The 22,144-nt window shown below is 49.5% G+C and overlaps 1 protein-coding gene across 4 annotated transcripts in view; it reads right to left on the bottom strand.

Annotated features, from left to right (window-relative positions):
* Positions 1 to 22,144, bottom strand: part of gkup (glucuronokinase with putative uridyl pyrophosphorylase) — a 67,291-nt gene that overhangs the window by 4,494 nt on the left and 40,653 nt on the right. Inside the window, exons 16-22 of one of the 4 annotated variants that reach the window (XM_072486473.1) lie at positions 21,445 to 21,537; positions 17,179 to 17,239; positions 8,435 to 8,548; positions 6,437 to 6,494; positions 3,382 to 3,450; positions 1,748 to 1,811; positions 746 to 817 (exon numbers count right to left, since the gene is read on the bottom strand). In XM_072486473.1, coding sequence (XP_072342574.1) covers positions 746 to 817; positions 1,748 to 1,811; positions 3,382 to 3,450; positions 6,437 to 6,494; positions 8,435 to 8,548; positions 17,179 to 17,239; positions 21,445 to 21,537 — 531 coding nt within the window. Of the gene's footprint in view, positions 1 to 745; positions 818 to 1,747; positions 1,812 to 3,381; positions 3,451 to 6,436; positions 6,495 to 8,434; positions 8,549 to 13,406; positions 14,810 to 17,178; positions 17,240 to 21,444; positions 21,538 to 22,144 lie in introns of those variants that run through there. The other 3 variants (XR_011937427.1, XM_072486474.1, XM_072486475.1) reach the window with 3 other exon arrangements.

Genomic DNA, 22,144 nt, shown 5'->3' with positions numbered 1-22,144 from the left:
CCCCAACATTGAGGGGCTAGGCCGACGCCGGAGGGATTTCCGCCCCGCCAGCTGGCGGAAATGGCGTTTGTTGCCCCGCCAGCAGGCCGGAGGGATTTCCGCCCCGCCAGCTGGCGGAAATGGAGTTTGTTGCCCCGCCAGCTGGCGCGGAATTGCGGCGCATGCGCGGGAGCGTCAGCGACCGCTGACAGTTTCCCGGCGCATGCGCGGGAGCGTCAGCGGCCGCTGTCAGTTTCCCGCGCATGCGCAGTGGGGCGAGTCTCTTCCGCCTCCGTCATGGTGGAGGCCGTAGCGGAGGCGGAAGGGAAAGAGTGCCCCCACGGCACAGGCCCGCCCGCGGATCGGTGGGCCCCGATCGCGGGCCAGGCCACCGTGGGGGCACCCCCCGGGGTCAGATCGCCCCGCGCCCCCCCCCCCCAGGACCCCGGAGCCCGCCCACGCCGCCTGGTCCCGCCGGTAAATACCAGGTTTGATTTACGCCGGCGGGACAGGCAATTTCTGGGCGGGACTTCGGCCCATCCGGGCCGGAGAATCCAGCGGGGGGTCCCACCAACCGGCGCGGCCCGATTCCCGCCCCCGCCCAATCTCCGGTACCGGAGACTTCGGCGGGGGCGGGGGCGGGATTCACGGCGGCCTACGGCCATTCTCCGACCCGGCGGGGGGTCGGAGAATGACGCCCCATTTCTTTTCTAACTCATAACACCAACGATTGATCCACCCCATGCAGAGAATTATTTCAACATACCAGGTTGTCAGGATCTAGACAGAGACCAATCACTGCTCCTCCACTACCAGGAAGCTTTACCGCAGAGCCAAACTGCCAAAAATAACAGGTGCAGAGGTCACAATAGCGATTTTTACTCCAGTAATTACACATCGACTTTCAACAGTATCACACTCAAAATTAAACAGTCAATTTAACAGATTATATTAATTCTGTTAATGAAATCGAAGGTAAATTTGTATCTTAAAATTTTAAGCAGGGATTTGGTACTTCTTAAAATTTTGATTGATATGGTATAATCTTGGATTCAATTTTGAAAAGGATGTTTTCTATTTAATTTACTTTTAAAACCCCAGCTTGGATCACTGTCTGTGCGGAGTCTGCACGTTCTCCCCGTTTCTGCGTGGGTTTCCTCCGGGTGCTCCGGTTTCCTCCCACAGTCCAAAGATGTGCAAGTTAGGTGGATTGGCCATGTTGAAATGCCCTTAGTGCCAAAAAGGTTAGGTGGGGTTACTGTAGGGTTACGGGCACAAGGTGGAGGTGTGGGCTTAAGTAGGGTGCTCTTTCCAAGGGCCGGTGCAGACTCAATGGGCCGAATGGCCTCGTTCTGCACTGTAAAATCTATGATTCTATGAAAACATCCCAATATAGTTTACCATTGTCCATTAAATCACCAGAAAGCACTCCAAAAGCAAAACTGCAGTAATTAATGTGATTTTTGCAAGTATAAAACAGGTCTTCCAAATTTGGTTATTCAGACACATTTTAAAATCCACCTCCTTCAATTTCCCTTACACCATTTCTGAAATTTCAAACTACAGTTAACCAAATCGAAAATGAAAATGAGCTCCAATGTGACAATTAATTACGTCTATCACTTCAACAGAATGTAAAGTAGTTTGACTATATCACTGCTTAATATGCAGCTGATTCTGAACATTGTTTAATTGTTTCTGAAACTGGGATTCATGTACTATTGTTTTTGAAAAGCATTGCAAAATACAGATTTAATTGGCCCTATACCTTTCTGCCAAGTTGCACCATCCTCAAATTTCCTTGGCCCAAACAAGCATCTGTATATATCGACCTTAAACAACACAAAACATTTGTACAGACACTTGGAAAATTAAAGTATCATGGTTTAATCTCTTTAAAATATTTTGCTGGATTCTCCGTTGTCAGGATTCTCTGTTGCGTCGGCAGCCTGGGGATCTCCCGACAGCATGGGGCAGCCCACAATGGGAAACCCCATTGGCCGGCTGGCGAGACGGAGGATCCTGGGGGGGGCGCCTCATCAGGCAGGGCAGAGAACCCCGCCCATTATATTTCCAGACCAAAATTAAAAATGGAAGAAATATCCCCTCCTTCAAACATTAATTATTTTACTTCCTTTATCATTATGCTAAGCCAAGCAAGTAACCCAGTAGCTCCTGTCAGCAATAGTGTATAACTACATTCTAGTATGTGTAGATGGTCCAGGAATGAATTTTGTTGTAGTTTTCTCTTCAAATTTGTGTCTTATGTTCACTCTGCAGTTGCCATGAATGACACAGCTGATCAGAAATCCATTCTATTAGAAATTATGAGCAGATAATCATGCCATACCGTACAGGATTTCAACACATTGCATGCACCATCTCTTCTTTTATCTTTCATGGATAGGGAGTCACTGGCAATGCCTGCATTTATTGCCCACCCCTAATTGAACTGAACATTTCAGAGGGCAGTCAAGAGTCAAGCATATTACTCGAGTCATGTATAGGCCAGACCAGGTAAGGACATAAGGGAACAGAATGGGTCTTTACGACAATCGATTATTGTTTCATTTCTGAGACAAGCTTTAAAATCCAGATTTATTCATTGAATTTGAACCCATGTTCCCAGAGCATTGCCTGGACCTCTAGATTACAAGTCCAATGGTGAGTATTATACCACCATTTCCCTTGAATTGCATTGTAGTACTTAAACTATGAGATGTTTTTTGTGTATGTTTATTGAACTGTGCTATTTAATATGCCATATAATTCAACAAACAGAATTTTTTTTCAAATGTGCAACAGATAGCATAATCCATTTAATAGGAAGTATTGTAATCATAGAATCATAGAATTTACAGTGCAGAAGGAGGCCATTCGGCCCATCGAGTCTTCACCGGCTCTTGGAAAGAGCACCCCACCCAAGCCCACACCTCCACGTTATCCCCATAACCCAGTAACCCCACCCAACATTAAGGGCAATTTTGGACACTAAGGACAATTTAGCATGGCCAATCCACCTACCCCGCACATCTTTGCACTGTGGGAGGAAACCGGAGCATCCGGAGGAAACCCACGCACACACGGGGAGAACGTGCAGACCCTGCACAGACAGTGACCCAAGCCGGGAATCGAACCTGGGACCCTGGAGCTGTGAAGCAATTTCTGGTAATTTAACCTAACTCACCATGCAGGAAACCCACAGGATCGGGGAAGACCATTTTTCACCATGTCCAATATTGTTCTCCATTAACTTCAATGTGCAAGACCAGCACTGCACCTATCCCATCAGATTCCTGACAAACAGCTTTTCTGCTCTTTAGAAAGAGAGTTGAAGCCAGCTAAACAATATTGATTTTCAATCCTCTCTTTCAAAGCCAGATTTAGACATAAAGATCTTACCTTCGTAGCTCAAAATTTTTGTTCATCAGCTCAGAAAGGCCATGCCAGTTTCTGGACTCCATGGCTATCCTATGCAAAGAAGAATACAAGTCCTTTTACTTGAGAGCAGCATGACGTTTCAGTGAGCATCAGTCAGGAAAGATTCATACTTCTGAAGCTCTTGCTTTGAGCTCATTAATGGAAACAACTAGTTTGAACTAAAGAAGTTGCATCTTGCTACTGCCCGGTGTATATGATATTTAAAATTCCAATTTGCTAAAAGATGTAATATAGATTATGGCAACTCAAAAAAATGTTCAACATTTTTTCTTTATTCAACATACTTATTAGGAATTTATCATGTGTGAATTGTTGGAATACAATCATATACCAAAGTACTATGTCAACACAATGCAGCTCTGTTAGAAAACTCTGATGTTGAAATTGGAGGACCACATCATTTTCAAACTTAGAACATAGAACATAGAACAATACAGCGCAGTACAGGCCCTTCGGCCCACGATGTTGCACCGAAACAAAAGCCATCTAACCTACACTATGCCATTATCATCCATATGTTTATCCAATAAACTTTTAAATGCCCTTCTACTTCTACAAATAAAATAATATTTGCTTTGTTGGTAGTGGCTTGAATGTATAGTGAGGCATCATATAGTATACTCAATAAGTGTCTACCGCCGTGCTCCATGGCGGACTCAGACCGCGGATCTGTGCCCCCGATCTGCCGCATGCCCAACCAGGACCGCCCGCTCAAAAATACCCCAGTCCCAAATGAGGCCAGCCCCTGCCCTCCGATCAGCCCACCCCTGACCATGGCGGTTACAGACAGAGTCTGCAGCCTCCTCGCAAGTATCCCGAATGGCAGGACCATGAGTGGTCCATGCCGTCGGGAATTCGTCCTGTCTTGGGCGGAGAATAGCGGGGCTTCGGGTGCTCTAATAACTAAGCAACAAATTTATTATCTCCCAGCACAATATGAACTGACCAAACCAACACATAAACAAACACTTTGGGCGGGATTCTCTGACCTCCCGCCAGGCCGGAGAATTGCCGGGGGGCGGCGTGAATCCCGCCCCGGCTGCCGGATTCTCTGGCGCTGGTTTTTTGGCAGGGCCGGGAATCACGTTGCGCCGGTCGGGGTCCGTTGGCAGTGGCCCTCCCCCACCGACGATTCTCCGCTCCATGATGGGCCGAGTGGCTGCCCGTTTTCGGCCAGTCCCGTCAGCGTAAATCAAACTAGGTCCTTACCGGCGGGACCTGGCTCTGCGGGCGGCCTGCGGAGTCCTCGGGGGGGGGGGGGGCGTGGGGGTATCTGGCCCAGGGGAGGCCCCCACGGTGGCCTGGCCCGCGATCGGGGCCCACCGCTGGTTGGCACGGCACTAACCCCGCCGGTGTTGGCTGGTGCGGCGCCAAACCCGCCGACCTAGCCCCTGAAGGTGCAGAGGATTCCGCACCTTCCGGGCGGCCCAACGCCGGAGTGGTTCACGCCACTCCTCAGCGCCGGTACGGGCCGAACTGCCAGATAGCGGAGAATCCCGGCCTTTGTCTAGCAAGAATCTAACTAGAGTTTTACTCCTCTTACACAGAACCACTAAATTGAACCCACTTAAATTCATACCTTATTTCCAATATTGAACAATACAAAGATAAATCCCTTAAAAGTACCTCTGTTTTCCTAACAAAAGGTGAAATAAGTTACTGGAGAACCTTGAAGATGTTCTTTTCTACATTAAAGGCCATAGATTAATTCAAACTGTTATTGTAATATCTCGATGAAACGGGTGTAGATTTTGGTTGTAACCCAGTTCCTAACACCAAAGCCATGTATTGGATATCATAGATTTCATAGAATTTACAGTGCAGAAGGAGGCCATTCGGCCCACCGAGTCTGCACCAACTCTTGGTAAGAGCACCCTACCCAATGTCCACACCTCCACCCTATCCCCATAACCCAGTAACCCCACCCAACACTAAGGGCAATTTTGGACACTAAGGGCAATTTAGCATGGCCAATCCACCTAACCTGCACATCTTTGGACTGTGGGAGGAAACCGGAGCACCTGGAGGAAACCCACGCACACACGGGGAGAATGTGCAGACTCCGCACAGACAGTGACCCAAGCCGGGAATCGAACCTGGGACTCTGGAGCTGTGAAGCAATTGTGCTATCCACAATGCTACCGTGCTGCCCTGTAGTATAAGTAGGACTGACAAACCCCATTGCTGAAAGTTTCCCCATCTCTCTCTCTCTGCTGTTTCATTTTATGGGAAATATATGTACTGCATAAACTGCACACCGTTTATAATGTCATCACAGTACTAAAATTATTGGATGCATCCATTTTGCAAAACCTGCATCAAAATCTAAGAGATAATACTATCAAACTAAAATTCTTCCATCTAAATACCTCCGTGCACACAGCAAAAACACTCCACGGCCAACTTTGGCATTAATCTTTCCAACACCAGGGAGTTGAAAGGTTTCACTGGAAATTATTGTTACCATTCCTCTCTCCATTTATGAAATGAAAATGAAATGAAATGAAAATCGCTTATTGTCACAAGTAGGCTTCAAATGAAGTTACTGTGAAAAGCCCCTAGTCGCCACATTCCGGCGCCTGTTCGGGAAGGCTGGTACAGGAATTGAACCGTGCTGCTGACCTGCCTTGGTCTGCTTTCAAAGCCAGCGATTTAGCCCTGTGCTTTATGGTTCATGGAGGAAATTTCTACCCAGCAGCATTTAAGTTAACGATAAGAAATTGGGGCAGCATTGTGGTGCAGTGTTTAGCACTGCTGACTACTATGCTGAGGACCCGGGTTCGATCCCGGCCCTGGGTCACTGTCCGTGTGGAGTTTGCACATTCTCCCGTGTCTGCGTGGGTTTCACCCCACAATCCAAAGATATGCAAGGTAGTGGATTGGCCACGCTAAATTGCCCCTTAACTGGAAAAGAAAAATTGTGTACTCTAAATTTAAAAAAATTATAAGAAATTACTGTGTAGAATTCCCATACATATTTGCACAAATCATACAACTCTTCTCAAAGATTCTTTACTTAGCCAGGTCAGTGAGTTCCGCAAAGGTTTTCATTGTTGCCACAACATCAGAATCACCTGAAAATGAGAAAGAACTTACAGTAAATGTGAATTTGGTCCAAACTACGCAACAGAACAAAATAGTACAAGGGTTGATGCTTCCAATTTCCCTCAGAATGTCCATTCAGGGTTAGGTCTGGGACAAGGACAAGGAAGGCCAAATCATCCTCCTTGCAGGAGGATAGGTGAATGGAAGAGCAAAGAGCCTTGAATGAAATTGGAACAACCTTGAGCACCTTAACAGCCCCAGTAAAAGAGAATTGAAACTCTAATGTCAAAATCTCAGAATGAATTTAAGCATCCTTAAGCATTAAGAATGGGGTGTCCTGAAAACTTTCACCAAATTTATGGCAGGACAGTCCCTGAGAAAATGAGCTCTCTAGATACAACAAATTGAATTCTGTACTAAAGCTATTAATGGAGATAGGTCAAAAAAGATTCTCAATTTGGTGTGAATTCACTATATGCACTCAAAAGGAAGAAATATGGTGACAAACATCTCAATATGTAGAAGGTAGACAATTTGTTAACAGTTGTCTCACCCATTCACTAAGGGATTTTGGAGCTTCCCTTGAGGATTCAAATTACTTCCCCAGTGTTTCTTTTTCCTAAACTGTCCCAATGTTTCTCCCCCACCTCCCCCATCCCCCTTCCTCCATTAATACACCTTCAAAAGTAATTCATCGGCTGTAAAGTACTTTGGGACAGCATGAAATGCTATATAAATGCAAGTCTTTCTTTGCCAGTAGATTACATGGGCTGAGAGGTTGAGATGATGGTTTGTGGCAGCTACGCCATGACAGGACAAAATATGCTTGACGGACCAGCACTGGTCGTTTCCTATTCTTTCTCATTTGTTTGTGTACAAGGACATCATCATCATGTCTGAATGTGCACATGGTATTTTGCAGAAGTACAAGATCTGCCTTTGCTGGCATACTCTTTCACTGAAATGAAATTGCTTCAGGCATCTCTCAAATCATGCAAATACTTAACATCTCAAAATGTAGCATTCGCACCTACACATCATAACATAGCAGTTTCCATAAATAAACATAAGCTGGAATTACGCATCCACCCAGATATCGCATTCACTTGTGTATTTTCAGGTGGAATTATTTTTTATTTTACTTTTTCATGGCATGTGGGCATTGTTGGCCAATAGCATTTGCTGTCCATCCCTAATTGGCCTTGAAATGAGTGGCGAACTAGTCATTTCAGAGGACAGTTAAGAGGCAACCACATTGCTGTGAGTCTGGATTCACGTGGAGACCAGGCTGGATAAAGGATGGCAGATTTCCTTCCCTTAAGGACATTAGTGAATCAAATGGGCTTTTAAGAAAAGCAATGATAGTTTCATGACCACCATTATTAAGACTAGCTTTCAATTCAAGAAGACCTTTTTTTATTAATTGTATTTAAATTCCACCTGCAATAACTTGGCCCCATGGATTACTGGTCCATTAAAGAGACATTACCACTATTAAAGTTATGCTGGATGCTGTGGTGCTTTCATAGAATTTACAGTGCAGAAGGAGGCCGTTCGGCCCATCGAGTCTGCACCGGCTCTTGGAAAGAGCACCCTACCCAAGGTCCACACCTCCACCCTATCCCCATAACCCAGCAACCCCACCCAACACTATGGGCAATTTTGGACACTAAGGGCAATTTAGCATGGCCAATCCACCTAACCTGCATATCTTTGGACTGTGGGAGGAAACCGGAGCACCCGGAGGAAACCCACGCAGACACGGGGAGGATGTGCAGACTCCGCACAGACAGTGACCCAAGCCGGAATCGAACCTGGGACCCTGGAGCTGTGAAGCAATTGTGCTATCCACAATGCTACCGTGCTGCCCTCTTGTGCATAACACAAACCTCCTTCTGCACTGTAGGGATTCTATGATAACAAAGCAAATAAAAACAATATTATTTTGCCTGCGCTGGTCTCGACTAACCATTGAGCCATCTTTGTCTCACATTACTGTGAATTTTTCCAGAATCACTTGGATCTCCCATATAAGCAAGCCAGAAATGTGGTGAACAGCTTATATCCATGGTAATATAGCTTCCTAAAAATAGAGAAAAGAAAATTTCTTAAACACAGGAATGAGTACACTACCTCATCGAACCAGTGATCTCCTGGAATCACCTGGAAAACTAAGGGCAGTGGGCGCATGGTAACAGTGTCACTTCCAAGTTACTATCACACACAATTCCTGACTTGGACTTATATCCCAATTCATTCATCGTTATTGGATGCAAAAACATTATGGGAGCTACTTCACCACATGGACTTCGGCGGTTCAAAAAGCTCAACACCATCTTCGGAAGGGCAACTAAGATGGGTAATAAATGCTAGCCTTACTATTGACACTGTTTCCTAAAAATGAAGCAAAGAAATAATGAACTTTTCCTTTTTTTTAAAAACAATTTTATTGAGGTCTTTTTGGGCATTGTAAACAGTTTCAGATAACAGAACTGTGCAAACATCAATATAAAACCAATACTTCAATCAAACCATACTGCACATGCCCACTCCTCTCCCCTAGACACTTCCTGCCTATTTATCCCTCCTACTGTACTCAAATCTCCCCCCCCCCCCCCCCCCATTCCACCCCCTCCGCCGCCGTTCACTCTCCCGCAAAGAAGTCGATGAATGGTTGCCACCTTCGGGCGAACCCCAGTACAGATCCCTTCAAGGCGAACTTAATTTTTTCCATACCCAGAAAACGTGACATGTCCGAAAGCCATAGTTCGGTCTTCGGGGGTTTTGGGTCCCTCCATGCCAGCAGTATTCGCCGCCGGGCTATTAGGGAAGCAAAGGCCAGAACATCTGCCTCTTTCTACCCCTGGACTCCCGGGTCTTCCGAAACCCCGAAAATTGCCACCTCTGGACTCATCACCATCCTTGTTTTCAGCACCCGGGACATGACCCCCGCAAATCCCTCCCAGTACCCCCTAAGCTTAGGACATGCCTAAAACATGTGAACGTGGTTCGCTGGTCCTCCCGCGCATCTAGCGCACTTGTCCTCTACCCCAAAGAATTTGCTCATCTGAACTACCGTGTGGGCCCGGTGAACGACCTTAAATTGAATCAGGCCGAGCCTGGCACATGTTGCGGTTGAGTTTACCATACTAAGGGCTTCCGCCCACAGCCCGTCCTCCATCTCCCCGCCAAGCTCCTCCTCCCATTTGAGTTTCAGTTCCTCCGTCTGGGACTCTTCCCCCTTCTTGGGCACCTTGTAGATATCCGAGACTCTACCCTCTCCTCCTTTTCCTCTAGAGACTATTCTGTCCTGGATCCCTATTGGCGGGAGGCGTGGGAAGGATGAGACCTGTCTGCATACAAAGTCCCGCATCTGTAAGTACCTAAAGTAATTTCCCCTTACCAGCCCAAATTTCTTCTCCAAGCCCCTCAAACTCGCAAAGCTCCCCTCCAGGAACATATTGCCCACCCTCCCACCCCCGCACATGTTCGAAACCCTCCATCCATGTTCCCTGGGGGCGAATCGATGGTTATCACATATTGGAGCCCAGACGGACCCACCTCCCCTACATGCCTCCTCCACTGGCCTCATATCCGCAGGGCCGCCCCCACTACCGGGCTGGTGGAGTACCTGGCCGGCGACAGCGGTAGGGGAGCCATGACCAGGGCTGCCAAACTGGTGCCCCTGCACGAAGTCACCTCCACTTGCTTCCAGATAGACCCCGTACCCACCATCCACTTCCTTATCATGGCTATGTTAGCCGCCCAGTAGTAGTTGATCAGACTCAGCAATGCCAGTCCCCGCTCGCTGCGGCTCCTTTCAAGCATTCGCCTTCTTCACTTGCGGGGATTTTCCCGCCCAGACAAAGCTCATGATGATTTTGCCAGTCTTTTTGAAGAAGGACCGTGGGACAAAAATCGTGAGGCACTGGAAGATGAACAGAAATCTAGGGAGGATTGTCATCTTTACAGTCTGCACCCTCCCCGCCAGTGACAGCAGGAGTGCATCCCATCTCCGAAACTCCCTCTTCCTTTGTTCCATCACTCTAGCCAAATTTAACTTATGCAACCTGCCCCAGTCTCGTGCCACCTGTATTCCCAAGTACCGGAAACTTTCCTCCACCAGCTTAAATAGCAGCTCCTTCAGTCTATTCTCCTGGCCCCTTGCCTGCACCACAAACGTCTCACTCTTGGCCATATTTAATTTGTACCCTGAAAACCGGCCGAACTTCCTCAATGTTTCCAGTATATTTTCCATCCTGGCCAGTGGGTCCGACACGTACAGGAGCAGGTCGTCCGCATAGAGAGAGACCCTATGTTCCACCCCCACCCTAGTCATTCCCTTCCACCCCTTCTCAGCTCTCAACGCCATCGCCAATGGCTCTATGGCCAGCCGAACAATAACGGGGAGAGTGGGCACCCCCGTCTGGTCCCGCGATGTAGCCTGAAATAATCTGACATTATCCTGTTCGTCCTAATGTTAGCTTTTGGGGCTTGGTACAATAGTCTGACTCAATTAACCAGTCCCTCCCCGAACCCAAACCGTCCAAGCACCTCCCACAAATAGCCCCACTCCACCCGGTCGAAGGCCTTCTCAGCGTCCATTGCCACCACTACCGCCACCTCCTTGCCCGTCGGGGGCATCATGATCACATTAAGCAATCTTCTCAAGTTAGCTGTCAGCTGCCTGCCTTTCACAAACCCTGTCTGATCGTCCCCAATCACCTCCGATACTCAGTCCTCAATTCTAATCGCCAGGACCTTGGCCATAATGAACTTTTCTTAACGATTAATAAACTGGAGACTTTTAAAAAAACTTGACCCTTTTTACTTTGACTGGACTAGCCATATGTTCAACTATTGCTGCTATATACAAGAAGGAATAGTGACATTAGAAAAAAGGTTATTGTAGGTTGGGCTCTTCTGTGATGGGGCTGTAGTGTAACAATGGGAATTTATGAAACAGTGACCTGGTCCCAAATATGCTTTCATTGAAGTTCTTGCTGCTTTTGCATACCCACCTGTTACATTATATAGCAACACAGAAACAGGCCATTTGGCCCAACCTTCTCTCACACTTCTTCAATTGATCTGTGCTATTCACCTCAACTACTTCTTGTGGTAGCTGGATCCACATTGTACCCACTGTTATATTCTCTTTAAGGGCCTGATATTCCACCTGAAGCCTGTCTGCTTATGTCTCTTCCTCTGGAATATTAATTGCCAAGTCATTCTATGAAGCAAACCTGTTTACTATATGGCAGGAGTTTATAATTCAGGTAATATTGCTGGGAGATGGAGGACACCCCTTGATCTATCCAGGCTTATGGAGTGGCCTTTCAGCATAACTAACTTGATCAAATTCCAGTTATGACGGGTGAATCATTTCACTATTTACTAGTTACTAATTGAAGATTGCTAGATTTTTGCTACTTGTGATATTGAGGGACGATGGAGTTACAATACAAATGTCATGATCTCATTGAGTAGTATGACAGGCTCGAGGGGCTAAAGGCCTACACCCGTTCCCATAGCATTCCTTTGCAGTAGCAATAGTCGCAAGTTATGGGAAAAACATGCATATTTTGTCTCCAAATTGTCACCCTGACAATTGCCCATGGTTTTAAAAAGGTACAGCAAGGTAAAAGCACCATGGCAGTTTGTAGCATGCTTTGCATTCACATGCAGCATAGTTCCTTTAAAATTCTATTCTATTCACATAGCATTAATTGTTGACAAACGAGGCATATATAGCTTACAGGTAGTTTGATCGAGATTTACAAAATGATAACCAGATATTTAACTGAATAATTTTGTCAAGACTTGGGGTCAAGCTTACAAGTCATGCAAGGTGGGGGGGGGGGACTAGAATTTCCAGAAAAATGAGAACATGAGCAGGCTCCCGACTCATGCAGTGGACTCTGATTCACTATTCCTTCAAGCAAGAGCTGGATCTGTTTACTGTCTTGGATGGAGATAATTTTGCATAAGAGGTGAGTTTAAGGTGATGCTTTGCGAAAAAAGATAATGGGGGGCTTGTTCAGTTTTTTAAAATTTTGAACTGGCATTGATTTTGAGGGGGTGGGGGGGGGGGTGCATCTCCCAGGGTGTGTGGAGAGGATAGAAGAGTGTATGTATTGTGTCTGGAAAGGATAGGAGCGTATGTATTGTCATAGAATCCCTGCAGTGCAAAAGGAGGCCATTTGGCCCATCATGCCTGCACCGATTCTCCAAAAGAGCACCCTACCCTTGCCCACTCCCCCAACCTATCTCTGTGTCCCCATAACCCCACCTGGACCGCACATCTTTGGATAATACTGTGCAGAAAGAGGTCATTCAGCCTATCAAGCTTAAAGAGCAATCCACTTAAGTCCCACTCCATCACCCACCCTGCTTCAAGTTCATTGTTTTCTCCTTCATGTATTTATCCAGCTTGCACGGTAGCACAGTGGTTAGCACTATTGCTTCACAGCGCCAGGGACCGGTTTGATTCCTGGCTTGGGTCACTGGCTGTGTGGAGTCTGCACATTCTCCCCGGATCTGCATGGTTTTCCTCCGGGTGCTCCGGCTTCCTCCTACAAGTCCCGAAAGACGTGCTGTTAGGTGAATTGGACATTCTGAATTCTCACTCAGTGTACCTGAACAGGCACCAAAGTGTGGCGACTAGCGGATTTTCACAGTAACTTCATTGCAGTGTTAATGTAAGCCTACTCACACTATTATTGAGATAATAGTGAGTAGGCTTACATTAACACAGATTATTATTTGAAGACTACTATTAAAGCTGCATCCAACATGCTATGAGGCAGTGCAATCCAAGTCCTAAAATTATCTTTTGGTTCTTTCACCAGTCACCTTAAACCTGTGTCAACTGGTATCAACTCTTCAGCTCAATGGAAAGAGTTACTCTTTATTTACTCTATCTAACCTTTCATGATTGAAAGCACTTTTATCAAACCTTCTCTTAACCTTCTCCACGCTAACAAAAGCAATCCCAGCTTCCAGTCTATCCATTTAAATTTAATCTCTCATCCCTGAAATGCTTCGTAAATCTCTTCCCTGCTCTCCTGAAAGTGTGTTGCTCAGAATTGGACACAATACTCCAGCTCGAGCCAAACCTTTATTTAAACATAGATTCAGCATAACTTCCAGACTTCTGTACTTGACTTACATCGTCCAACTACTTCATTCACTGTTTTGTTAACCTGTCCTGCCAGTTTTAAACATTTGTGCACAAACATCCTAGGTTTCTCTGTTCTTGCTCCCCTTTTAAACTTGTACCATTTAGGTCGTCAATGCTGGTTTCCAGTGGTCATAAAAGGTGTTATTTAAATACAAGTCTTTCTATTTTTCTTTTTTGAATTGTCCCTCCTCATTCTTCCTATCAAAACGTATCACCTCACATTTCTCTGCATTAAATTACAAATTAACATGGAATTAGGCGTCAGCTATTGCTCAACTGGTAGCTCCCTCGCCTCTGATTCAGAAGTTCCAAGACTTAAACAAACAAATCAAGGCTTACACTCCAATGCAATATTGAGGGGATGCTGCATTATTGTAGGTGCCATCTTTCAGATGAGCGTTAAACCGAAGCGCTGTCTGCCCTTTTAGCTGTACATAATAGATCCCATGAGGTTCATTTTGAAGACGAGCGGAGGAGTTATCCCCGCTGTCCCAAACAATATTTATCTGTCAGTCAAAATCGTAATAACATTTGAGCTGATTATCACATTGCTGTTTGAGGGAGCTTTCTACGCGTAAATTGGCTACCTACATTACCATAGTAACTGCTCTTCAAAACTACTTCACTAATTCTAGGGCACTTTGAAAGTTCGGTGGTTGTGAAAGGTGCCATACCATACAAATGCAAGCCTTTCTTTCTGTATTCTGAATTTACTCTGCCATGTATCTGCCCATTCCTCCAGCCTGTCTGCGTCTTCCTGAAGTCGTTGTTATCTTCCTCATAAACATTTTTAACACTATGGGACAGGTAGAATTGGCCAGTAGATCCTTTTCATATGTGGGAATGTATCTGAGCACAGTTGATTTGCCTGAAAAATCTTGCGACTCGATACATTTAAAGCCATAACATGCTCATTGATTTGTCTGGGGTCACTGCTCAACTTGATTAATTTACAGTCCAAGTAAATCGGACATCAGTCACTTTCTAATGCACGTAGGCATCTCAAATGACTTAAATGGTAGAAATTTGTAATGGGTTCCAAGAATTGCTCTGTCATAAGATTGCTAAGAATTGCAACTTATTCAACAACTGTGTCTTGTGTTGCTTGCTCTTGTGTAGGTCTGGAGTTTCCGCTGTAGCAATCAGCACATGCCTCCTGGACTGAATCACAAAATAAGATTAAAGTCATCAATCTTTGTGCATCCGAACTCCTTGATGATGAATGACAAGTAGTCAGGGAATGACTCATGGCAGCAATATATCTAAAAAAATAAGATTAGAAACTGCTTGCAGGGAAGCGATGGAGGAGATACAAAAATAAATAAATATCCTTTGCAAAAGATGAGGGGCGTCATTCTCCGCCGGGTCGGAGAATGGCCATTGGCCGCCGTGAATCCCGCCCCCGCCCCCGCCGAAGTCTCCGGTACCGGAGATTGGGCGGGGGCGGGAATCGGGCCGCGCCGGTTGGCGGGACCCCCCGCTGGATTCTCCGGCCCGGATGGGCCGAAGTCCCGCCCAGAAATTGCCTGTCCCGCCGACGTAAATCAAACCTGGTATTTACCGGCGGGACCAGGCGGCGTGGGCGGGCTCCGAGGTCCTGGGGGGGGGGCACGGGGCGATCTGACCCCGGGGGGTGCCCCCATGGTGGCCTGGCCCGCGATCGGGGCCCACCGATCCGCGGGCGGGCCTGTGCCGTGGGGGCACTCTTTCCCTTCCGCCTCCGCTACGGCCTCCACCATGGCGGAGGTGGAAGAGACTCTCCCCACTGCGCATGCACGGGAAACTGACAGCGGCCGCTGACGCTCCCGCGCATGCGCCGGGAAACTGACAGCGGCCGCTGACGCTCCCGCGCATGCGCCGCATTTCCGCGCCAGCTGGCGGGGCAACAAACGCCATTTCCGCCAGCTGGCGGGGCGGAAATCCCTCCGGCGTCGGCCTAGCCCCTCAATGTTGGGGCTAGGCCGCCAAAGATGCGGAGCATTCCGCACCTTTGGGCCAGCGCGATGCCTGTCTGATTGGCGCCGTCTTTGGCGCCAGTCGGCGGACATCCCGCCGTTGGGGGAGAATTTCACCCGAGAACTTGGGTAGGAGGTGCTATAATGGTATATGATGGTATAAAAAGGGAATTCAGGAGGATCCTCCTTATCTAGAGAGTGCTTAAAATGTGGAACTCACTACCAAAGAGAATGGTTGAAGTCATAGGATCAAAGAATTTACAGTTCAGAAGGAGGCCATTTGGCCTATCGAGTCTGCACTGGCTCTTGGAAAGAGCACCCTACCTAAGCCCACACCTCCACCTATCCCCACCTAACTTTTTATGACACCAACGTCAATTTAGCATGGACAATCAACCTAAACTGCACATCTTTGGACTGTGGGAGGAAACCGGAGCACCTGGAGGAACCCACGCAGACACGCGGAGAACGTTCAGACTCCGCACAGTGACCCAAGCCAGGAATTGAACCTGGGACCCTGGAGTTGTGAAGCAACTGTGCTAACCACTATGCTACCGTGCTGCCCTATAAGTCAATATTGTATTCAAGGGGAATAGGGTTCAATGAAGAGAGGTGGAGCTGCAAAACTAGTATGGACCTTTGGGCTGACTGGTCTGTTTCTGTGCTGAGTGTACTTTGTAATATTTATCAGTGAAACACACTCGCGCTGCCAAACATAATGGGTGAAATCTACCCTCTTCCGGGATCCACCTAGCTCGCCACGCTTCATGAGGTCTAATGCAAACTAACGAGATGTCACGATGTGAATTCCATCCATTGTGGGAGGGATCACTTTCAGGCAAATCTGCATATTAGAATGGGACAACTAGTCTCACTCTAAAATGCATTCCCAAGATCTAACCAAGGCGTGGGGTCTAACCCTCTTGCCTTGGAGACCTTGGGTGAGTGCCATTCAGTGCTGGTCTTCACAAACGGGTACCAGACAGAACTGCAGTCATGGGGATCTCCCAGTGGATCAGAGGCCCCAGGTGCTTGCCCTCTGTGCAGGGTGCCACCCTGGCATTGCTGGTGCCATCTGGGCACTGGCACTGCCATCTGGTGGTTTCTGGCACTGCCAGGGTGTCGAGAGGTACTGCCAGCTGGCAGGGGTACTACCAGGGTGACAGGTTGCCATTTTTCATGCAAAGGGAATCGGGCCCGAGGGTGCCCTGTGTGGGTGTGGGGGGCCCCCGAAGACCCCCTTAAAAAAGAGTTGGGGCTTGAGGGGGGGCATTCGGGAGTTGAGAGACCGGGATGCCATTTAAAATTGGTAGAGCTCCGCAGTGCAGAAAAAGAGACTAGATGCAGCCTTGGCCGCGCTTTCCCTGCTGAGGCCCTCGATCTACCTGAATGGTCGTTCGATGGTGGAGTGTTTCTCGGCTAATCGCGTGCTATGGGACTCTTCTCATTCAAGTAGATCACGCTCAATGTCTTATCAATGATAAGTTGAAGATGATTGTAGCCAAATGAGGTGATCTTATAGACTTTCTGATGACACGTAAGACAAATCTATCCATTTTCAAAAGGTTCCCTTACCATAACCCTGTTTCTCCATCTGTTCCTTGCTGAAATCCATGTAAACAAGTCCCTCATAAACCTAAAATAAGAAAGAAATTTCACATTTGACTAATGTGACAACATATTTCCAAATAACACCTTCAATCTAACCCAACAAAGTATTACTTTTTCCACAGTGAATATTACCACATGGACCAACCACTTTGCACATAGCAAGATCCTTCAATCAGCAGGAAGAAATATGACCAATTAGCCTGTTTTTGGTCGGTGTTTTACCTCTCACAGGACGAGGGCATTACTGGCAAATCCAACATTTATTGCCCATCACTAATGATCCTTTTTGAAGGTGATGGTGCATTGCCTTTGTGGCAAATGAGTGACTGGATCAGTCATTTAAGAGTCGGTTCCAAACCCATAACCCAGAAATACACCTAAACGGACAAAGGCAGCAGACGAATGGGAACACCACCATCTGAAAATTCTCCTCCAAGCTGCATACCATCCTGGCTTGGAACTACATCACCAATTCCTTCACTGTCGCCGGGTCAAATCATGGAACTCCCTCCCTAACAGCACTGTGGGTCTCTGCACACCAAATGGGCAGCAGAGGTAGCTCAACACCACCTTCTCGAGGATAACTAGGGATGAACATTAATAAATGCTGGCTAAGGCATTACCACACACATTTCATGTAAGAATTTAAAAAGAGTCAACCACGTTCTTGTGGGTCTGGATTCACATTTGGCCAGATCAGGTAAAGACAACACCTTTCCTTCCCTAAAGAGTATTAGTGAATCAGATGGGTTTTATGACAATCCAATAGTTAGACCAAATCACCATTAACAGATATTAACTAGTGTTGGTTGCGGTAACAATATCAGCTACACCTGTAGGCAGAACACCTGCCGTGACATTCAATAGTGCTACAGAATTTTAATACATTCCGAACAGATGGGTTTGGTCACGATTTAACATTTCATCTAAAGATTACTGAAAAGACAGTACTTCCTCAGTGCTGCACTGATTCGCAGCATCGATTATGTTCTCAAATCCCAGAATGGAGGACAGATTATATCTTCTGTTTGAAGAATAAATGGGCATGCCAATTTGAAAATCATGCTAATGATACATCTGGGGCGACATTCTCCGACCCCCCCGCCAGGTCGGAGAATTGCCGGGGCTGGCGTGAATCCCGCCCCCGCCGGTTGCCGAAGTCTCCGGCACTGGATATTCAGCGGCGGCGGGAATCGCGCCGCGCCGGTTGGCGGGCCCCCCTGCTCGATTCTCCGGCCCAGATGGGCCGAAGTCCCGCCGATAAATTGCCTGTCCCGCCGGCGTAAATTAAATCACCTACCTTACCGGCGGGACAAGGCAGCGTGGGCAGCCTCCAGGGTCCTGGGGGGGCGCGGGGCGATCTGACCCCGGGGGGTGCCCCCACGGCACAGGCCCGCCCGCGGATCGGTGGGCCCCGATCGCGGGCCAGGCCAGCTGGCGGGGCGGAAATTCCTCCGGCGTCGGCCTAGCCCCTCAATGTTGGGGCTCGGCCCCCAAAGATGCGGAGCATTCCGCACTTTTGGGGCGGCGCGATGCCCATCTGATTGGCGCCGTTTTGGGCGCCAGTCGGCGGACATCGCGTCGTTTCCGGAGAATTTCGCCCCTGATTTGTGCCAATTTAATAGTCACCTAATTTTGTCATAAATCATTCTTTTGGTCAACAGATATTTATATTAAAAATATCATTATATTAAAATTAGACTGTAATGATATACTTTAGACATATTCAGAATTTCCTGGTATTTGTTCAGGATTTAGAGCTCTATTATTAGCCAAGGTCGGCACTGCCTATCATCCACTCATTCCAGCCCATGATCGCCTGACTCCAGGGGCGAAATTCTCCTTAATCGGCGCGATGTCCGCCGACCGGCGCCAAAAACGGCGCAAATCAGTCCGGCATCGCGCCGCCCCAAAGGTGCGGAATCCTCCGCATCTTGAGCGGCCGAGCCGGACTGATTTCCACCCCGCCAGCTGGCGGCAAAGGCCTTTGGTGCCCCAACAGCTGGCGCGGAAATGACATTGCCGGGTGGCGCATGCTCAGGAGCCTTAGCGGCCGCTCACGGCATCCCCGCGCATGTGCAGTGGAGGGGGTCTCTTCCGCCTCCGCCATGGTGGAGACCATGGCGAAGGCGGAAGGAAAAGAGTGCCCCAACGGCACAGGCCCGCCCGCGGATCAGTGGGCCCCGATCGCGGGCCAGGCCACCGTGGGGACACCCCCCGGGGCCAGATCGCCCCGTGCTCCCCCATGACCCCGGAGCCCGCCCGCGCCGCCTTGTCCCGGCGGTAAGAGAGGTGGTTTAATCCACGCCGGCGCGACAGGCATTCTAGCAGCGGGACTTCGGCCCATCCGGGCCGGAGAATCGCCGGGGGGGCCCGCCAACCGGCGCGGCGCGATTCCCGCCCCCGACGGGGGCGGAATTCACGCCAGCCCCCGGTGATTCTCTGACCCAGTGGGGGGTCGGAGAATCTCGCCCCAGAGGTCAGGGGCGAAATTCTCCCCCAACGGCGCGATGTCCGCCGACTGCTGCCAAAAACGGCGCCAATCAGACGGGCATCGCGCCGGCTCAAAGGTGCGGAATGCTCCGCATCATTGGCGGCCTAGCCCCGACATTGAGGGGCTAGGCCGACGCCGGAGGGATTTCCGCCCAGCCAGCTGGCGGAAATGGCGTTTGTTGCCCCGCCAGCTTGCGCGGAAATGCGGCGCATAGGCGGGTGCGTCAGCGGCCGCTGTCAGTTTCCCGGCGCATGCGCGGGAGCGTCAGTGGCCGCTGTCAGTTTCCCGCCCATGCGCAGTGGGGGGAGTCTCTTCCGCCTCCGCCATGGTGGAGGCCGTGGCGGAGGCGGAAGGGAAAGAGTGCCCCCACGGCACAGGCCCGCCTGCGGATCGGTGGGCCCCGATCGCGGGCCAGGCCACCGTGGGGGCACCCCCCGGGGTCAGATCGCCCCGCGCCCCCCCCCAGGACCCCGGAGCCCGCCCACGCCGCCTGGTCCCGCCGGTAAATACCAGGTTTGATTTACGCCGGCGGGACAGGCAATTTCTGGGCGGGACTTCGGCCCATCCGGGCCGGAGAATCCAGCGGGGGGTCCTGCCAACCGGCGCGGCCCGATTCCCGCCCCTGCCCAATCTCCGGTACCGGAGACTTCGGCGGGGGCGGGGGCGGGATTCACGGCGGCCAACGGCCATTCTCCGACCCGGCGGGGGGTCGGAGAATGACGCCCCTGGGGCTGGATTCTCCATTATTGGGACTATGTCCCCACGCCGGGGTCAAAACGGTGGAGTTTTACTCCTGAAAATCCTGGAATAAAGGGACACGAATTCCCAGCCCTGCAGGGGGCTAGCAGGGACCCGGAGTAAATCTCGCAGCTTTTGCTGCAGATACGGGGCGGAATTCTCCGACCCCCCGATGCCGGGCCGCGATTCTCCGCAGAGCTGGCGTGGTCGGCGCAGCGCCAGTCGGGGTATGCGCCGACTCTCCGGCCCAGGCCGGCAAGCCGATTCTCTGGCCCGGATGGCTGTCATCAAAAAGCCAATCCCACCGGCGCTGTTCTAACATCCTGTGAGCCGGCGGGACCTCAGCGTTGAAGGGTCCAGGGGTGGCCTGTGGGGGGGGGGGGGGCCTCCGTAGTGGCCTGGCCCGCGAACGGGGCCCACCAATCGGCGGGCCCGCCTCTCTGTCGGGGGGCCTCATTTCACCCGCGCCTACTCCTGTAGCCCTGCGCCATTTGGCGTCGGGGCCGGAATGGGGAAGAAGGCCACTGCGCGTGCGCTAGTTGGCGCCGGGCCAACTGTGCATGCGTGGACTCCGCGGCACTGGGTTCAGGCCGGGATTGGTAGCTGGAATGGCATGGGCGCTCCAGCGCCGTGCTAGCCCCCTGTGGGCCGCAGAATGGGGTCACGGAACGGGCGCCAACGCCGGAGTAAAACATTCCCGCTTTTACGCCGGCGTCGGCACTTAGCTGCCCGATGCGACTTTCGGGTCGGAGGCTGCGCATGGGCATGCGCTTTTCCCTGAGTACGCCGCTTTTCGGAGCCCGCAGAATCGGTGAACCAGCGCCAGTCCCCATTTCTTGGGGGAACATCGATTTTCCGTCCCCGCGCCGGGCGCAAGTTTGCCGCGAGGGTGCAGCAAATCCAACCCCAGATCTACCATTCAAATTATACTGACAACTCTTGTTTCATTCAAATTTCATTCACTCCAGTCCATTATATTTTTCATATTTGAAGTATACCTGGACCACTCGATCCTGAAGTCCTGCTGTAATAATTAACTCTTCGGTCTCAACATTCAGAATAAAGTTTGCCCTGAGTGGCTTTGGTAAATCCTGTCAAAGAAAAAAAATTAGTTTAGAAGATTGAAAGAAAGGGTTGTTATTATCTTTATTCCATTAAGACAGCGTGTGCTTTGTTCCTTCTATATGAACTAAAACAAACATTTTATGAAAGGACAGTGTGGAACATGTCCCCTGGTACTGTCCCTTTGCACAGGTTGGCACTGGCAGGTTGGTACAATGCCAACCTGTGCCAAGGTGCAATGCCAGGCTGGGCCCTCCGTGGAGCCACATGGGTGGTGTTCCCATTATGTGTGGTGGGAGGCGGGGGGGGGAGAATGCTGAGGCCATTGAGCGGGGGAAACACCGGTGGTACTTCCCTGTTGGGGGAGAGGGGTGCAGAGAATCCAATGATTGTGGAGTGGGGGGGGGGGGGGGGGGGTGCGGGGGGTGATGAGTTAAACCTCAGCGCTGATCGGGATGCCCTCTAAAGATTGCACCCTATCTCTGTGGAGCCGGCCTTGCCGGTTCTATCAGGCCTGCCCCCAGCAGACTGAGAGTGAAAACCCCGCCCATTGATTTTTTTTCTTTTCTCTCGGAATGCTTGAAAATCTGGAATAAAAACTTGGCTGTGCAGCTGGAGAGGTACACCAATTTTCCG

This window comes from Scyliorhinus torazame, chromosome 21 (assembly GCF_047496885.1).
Source record: "Scyliorhinus torazame isolate Kashiwa2021f chromosome 21, sScyTor2.1, whole genome shotgun sequence".
NCBI classification, from domain to species: Eukaryota; Metazoa; Chordata; class Chondrichthyes; order Carcharhiniformes; family Scyliorhinidae; genus Scyliorhinus; species Scyliorhinus torazame.
The sequence above is the reverse complement of the archived record's forward strand: the minus strand, read 5'-3'. Positions and strand labels throughout refer to the sequence as shown.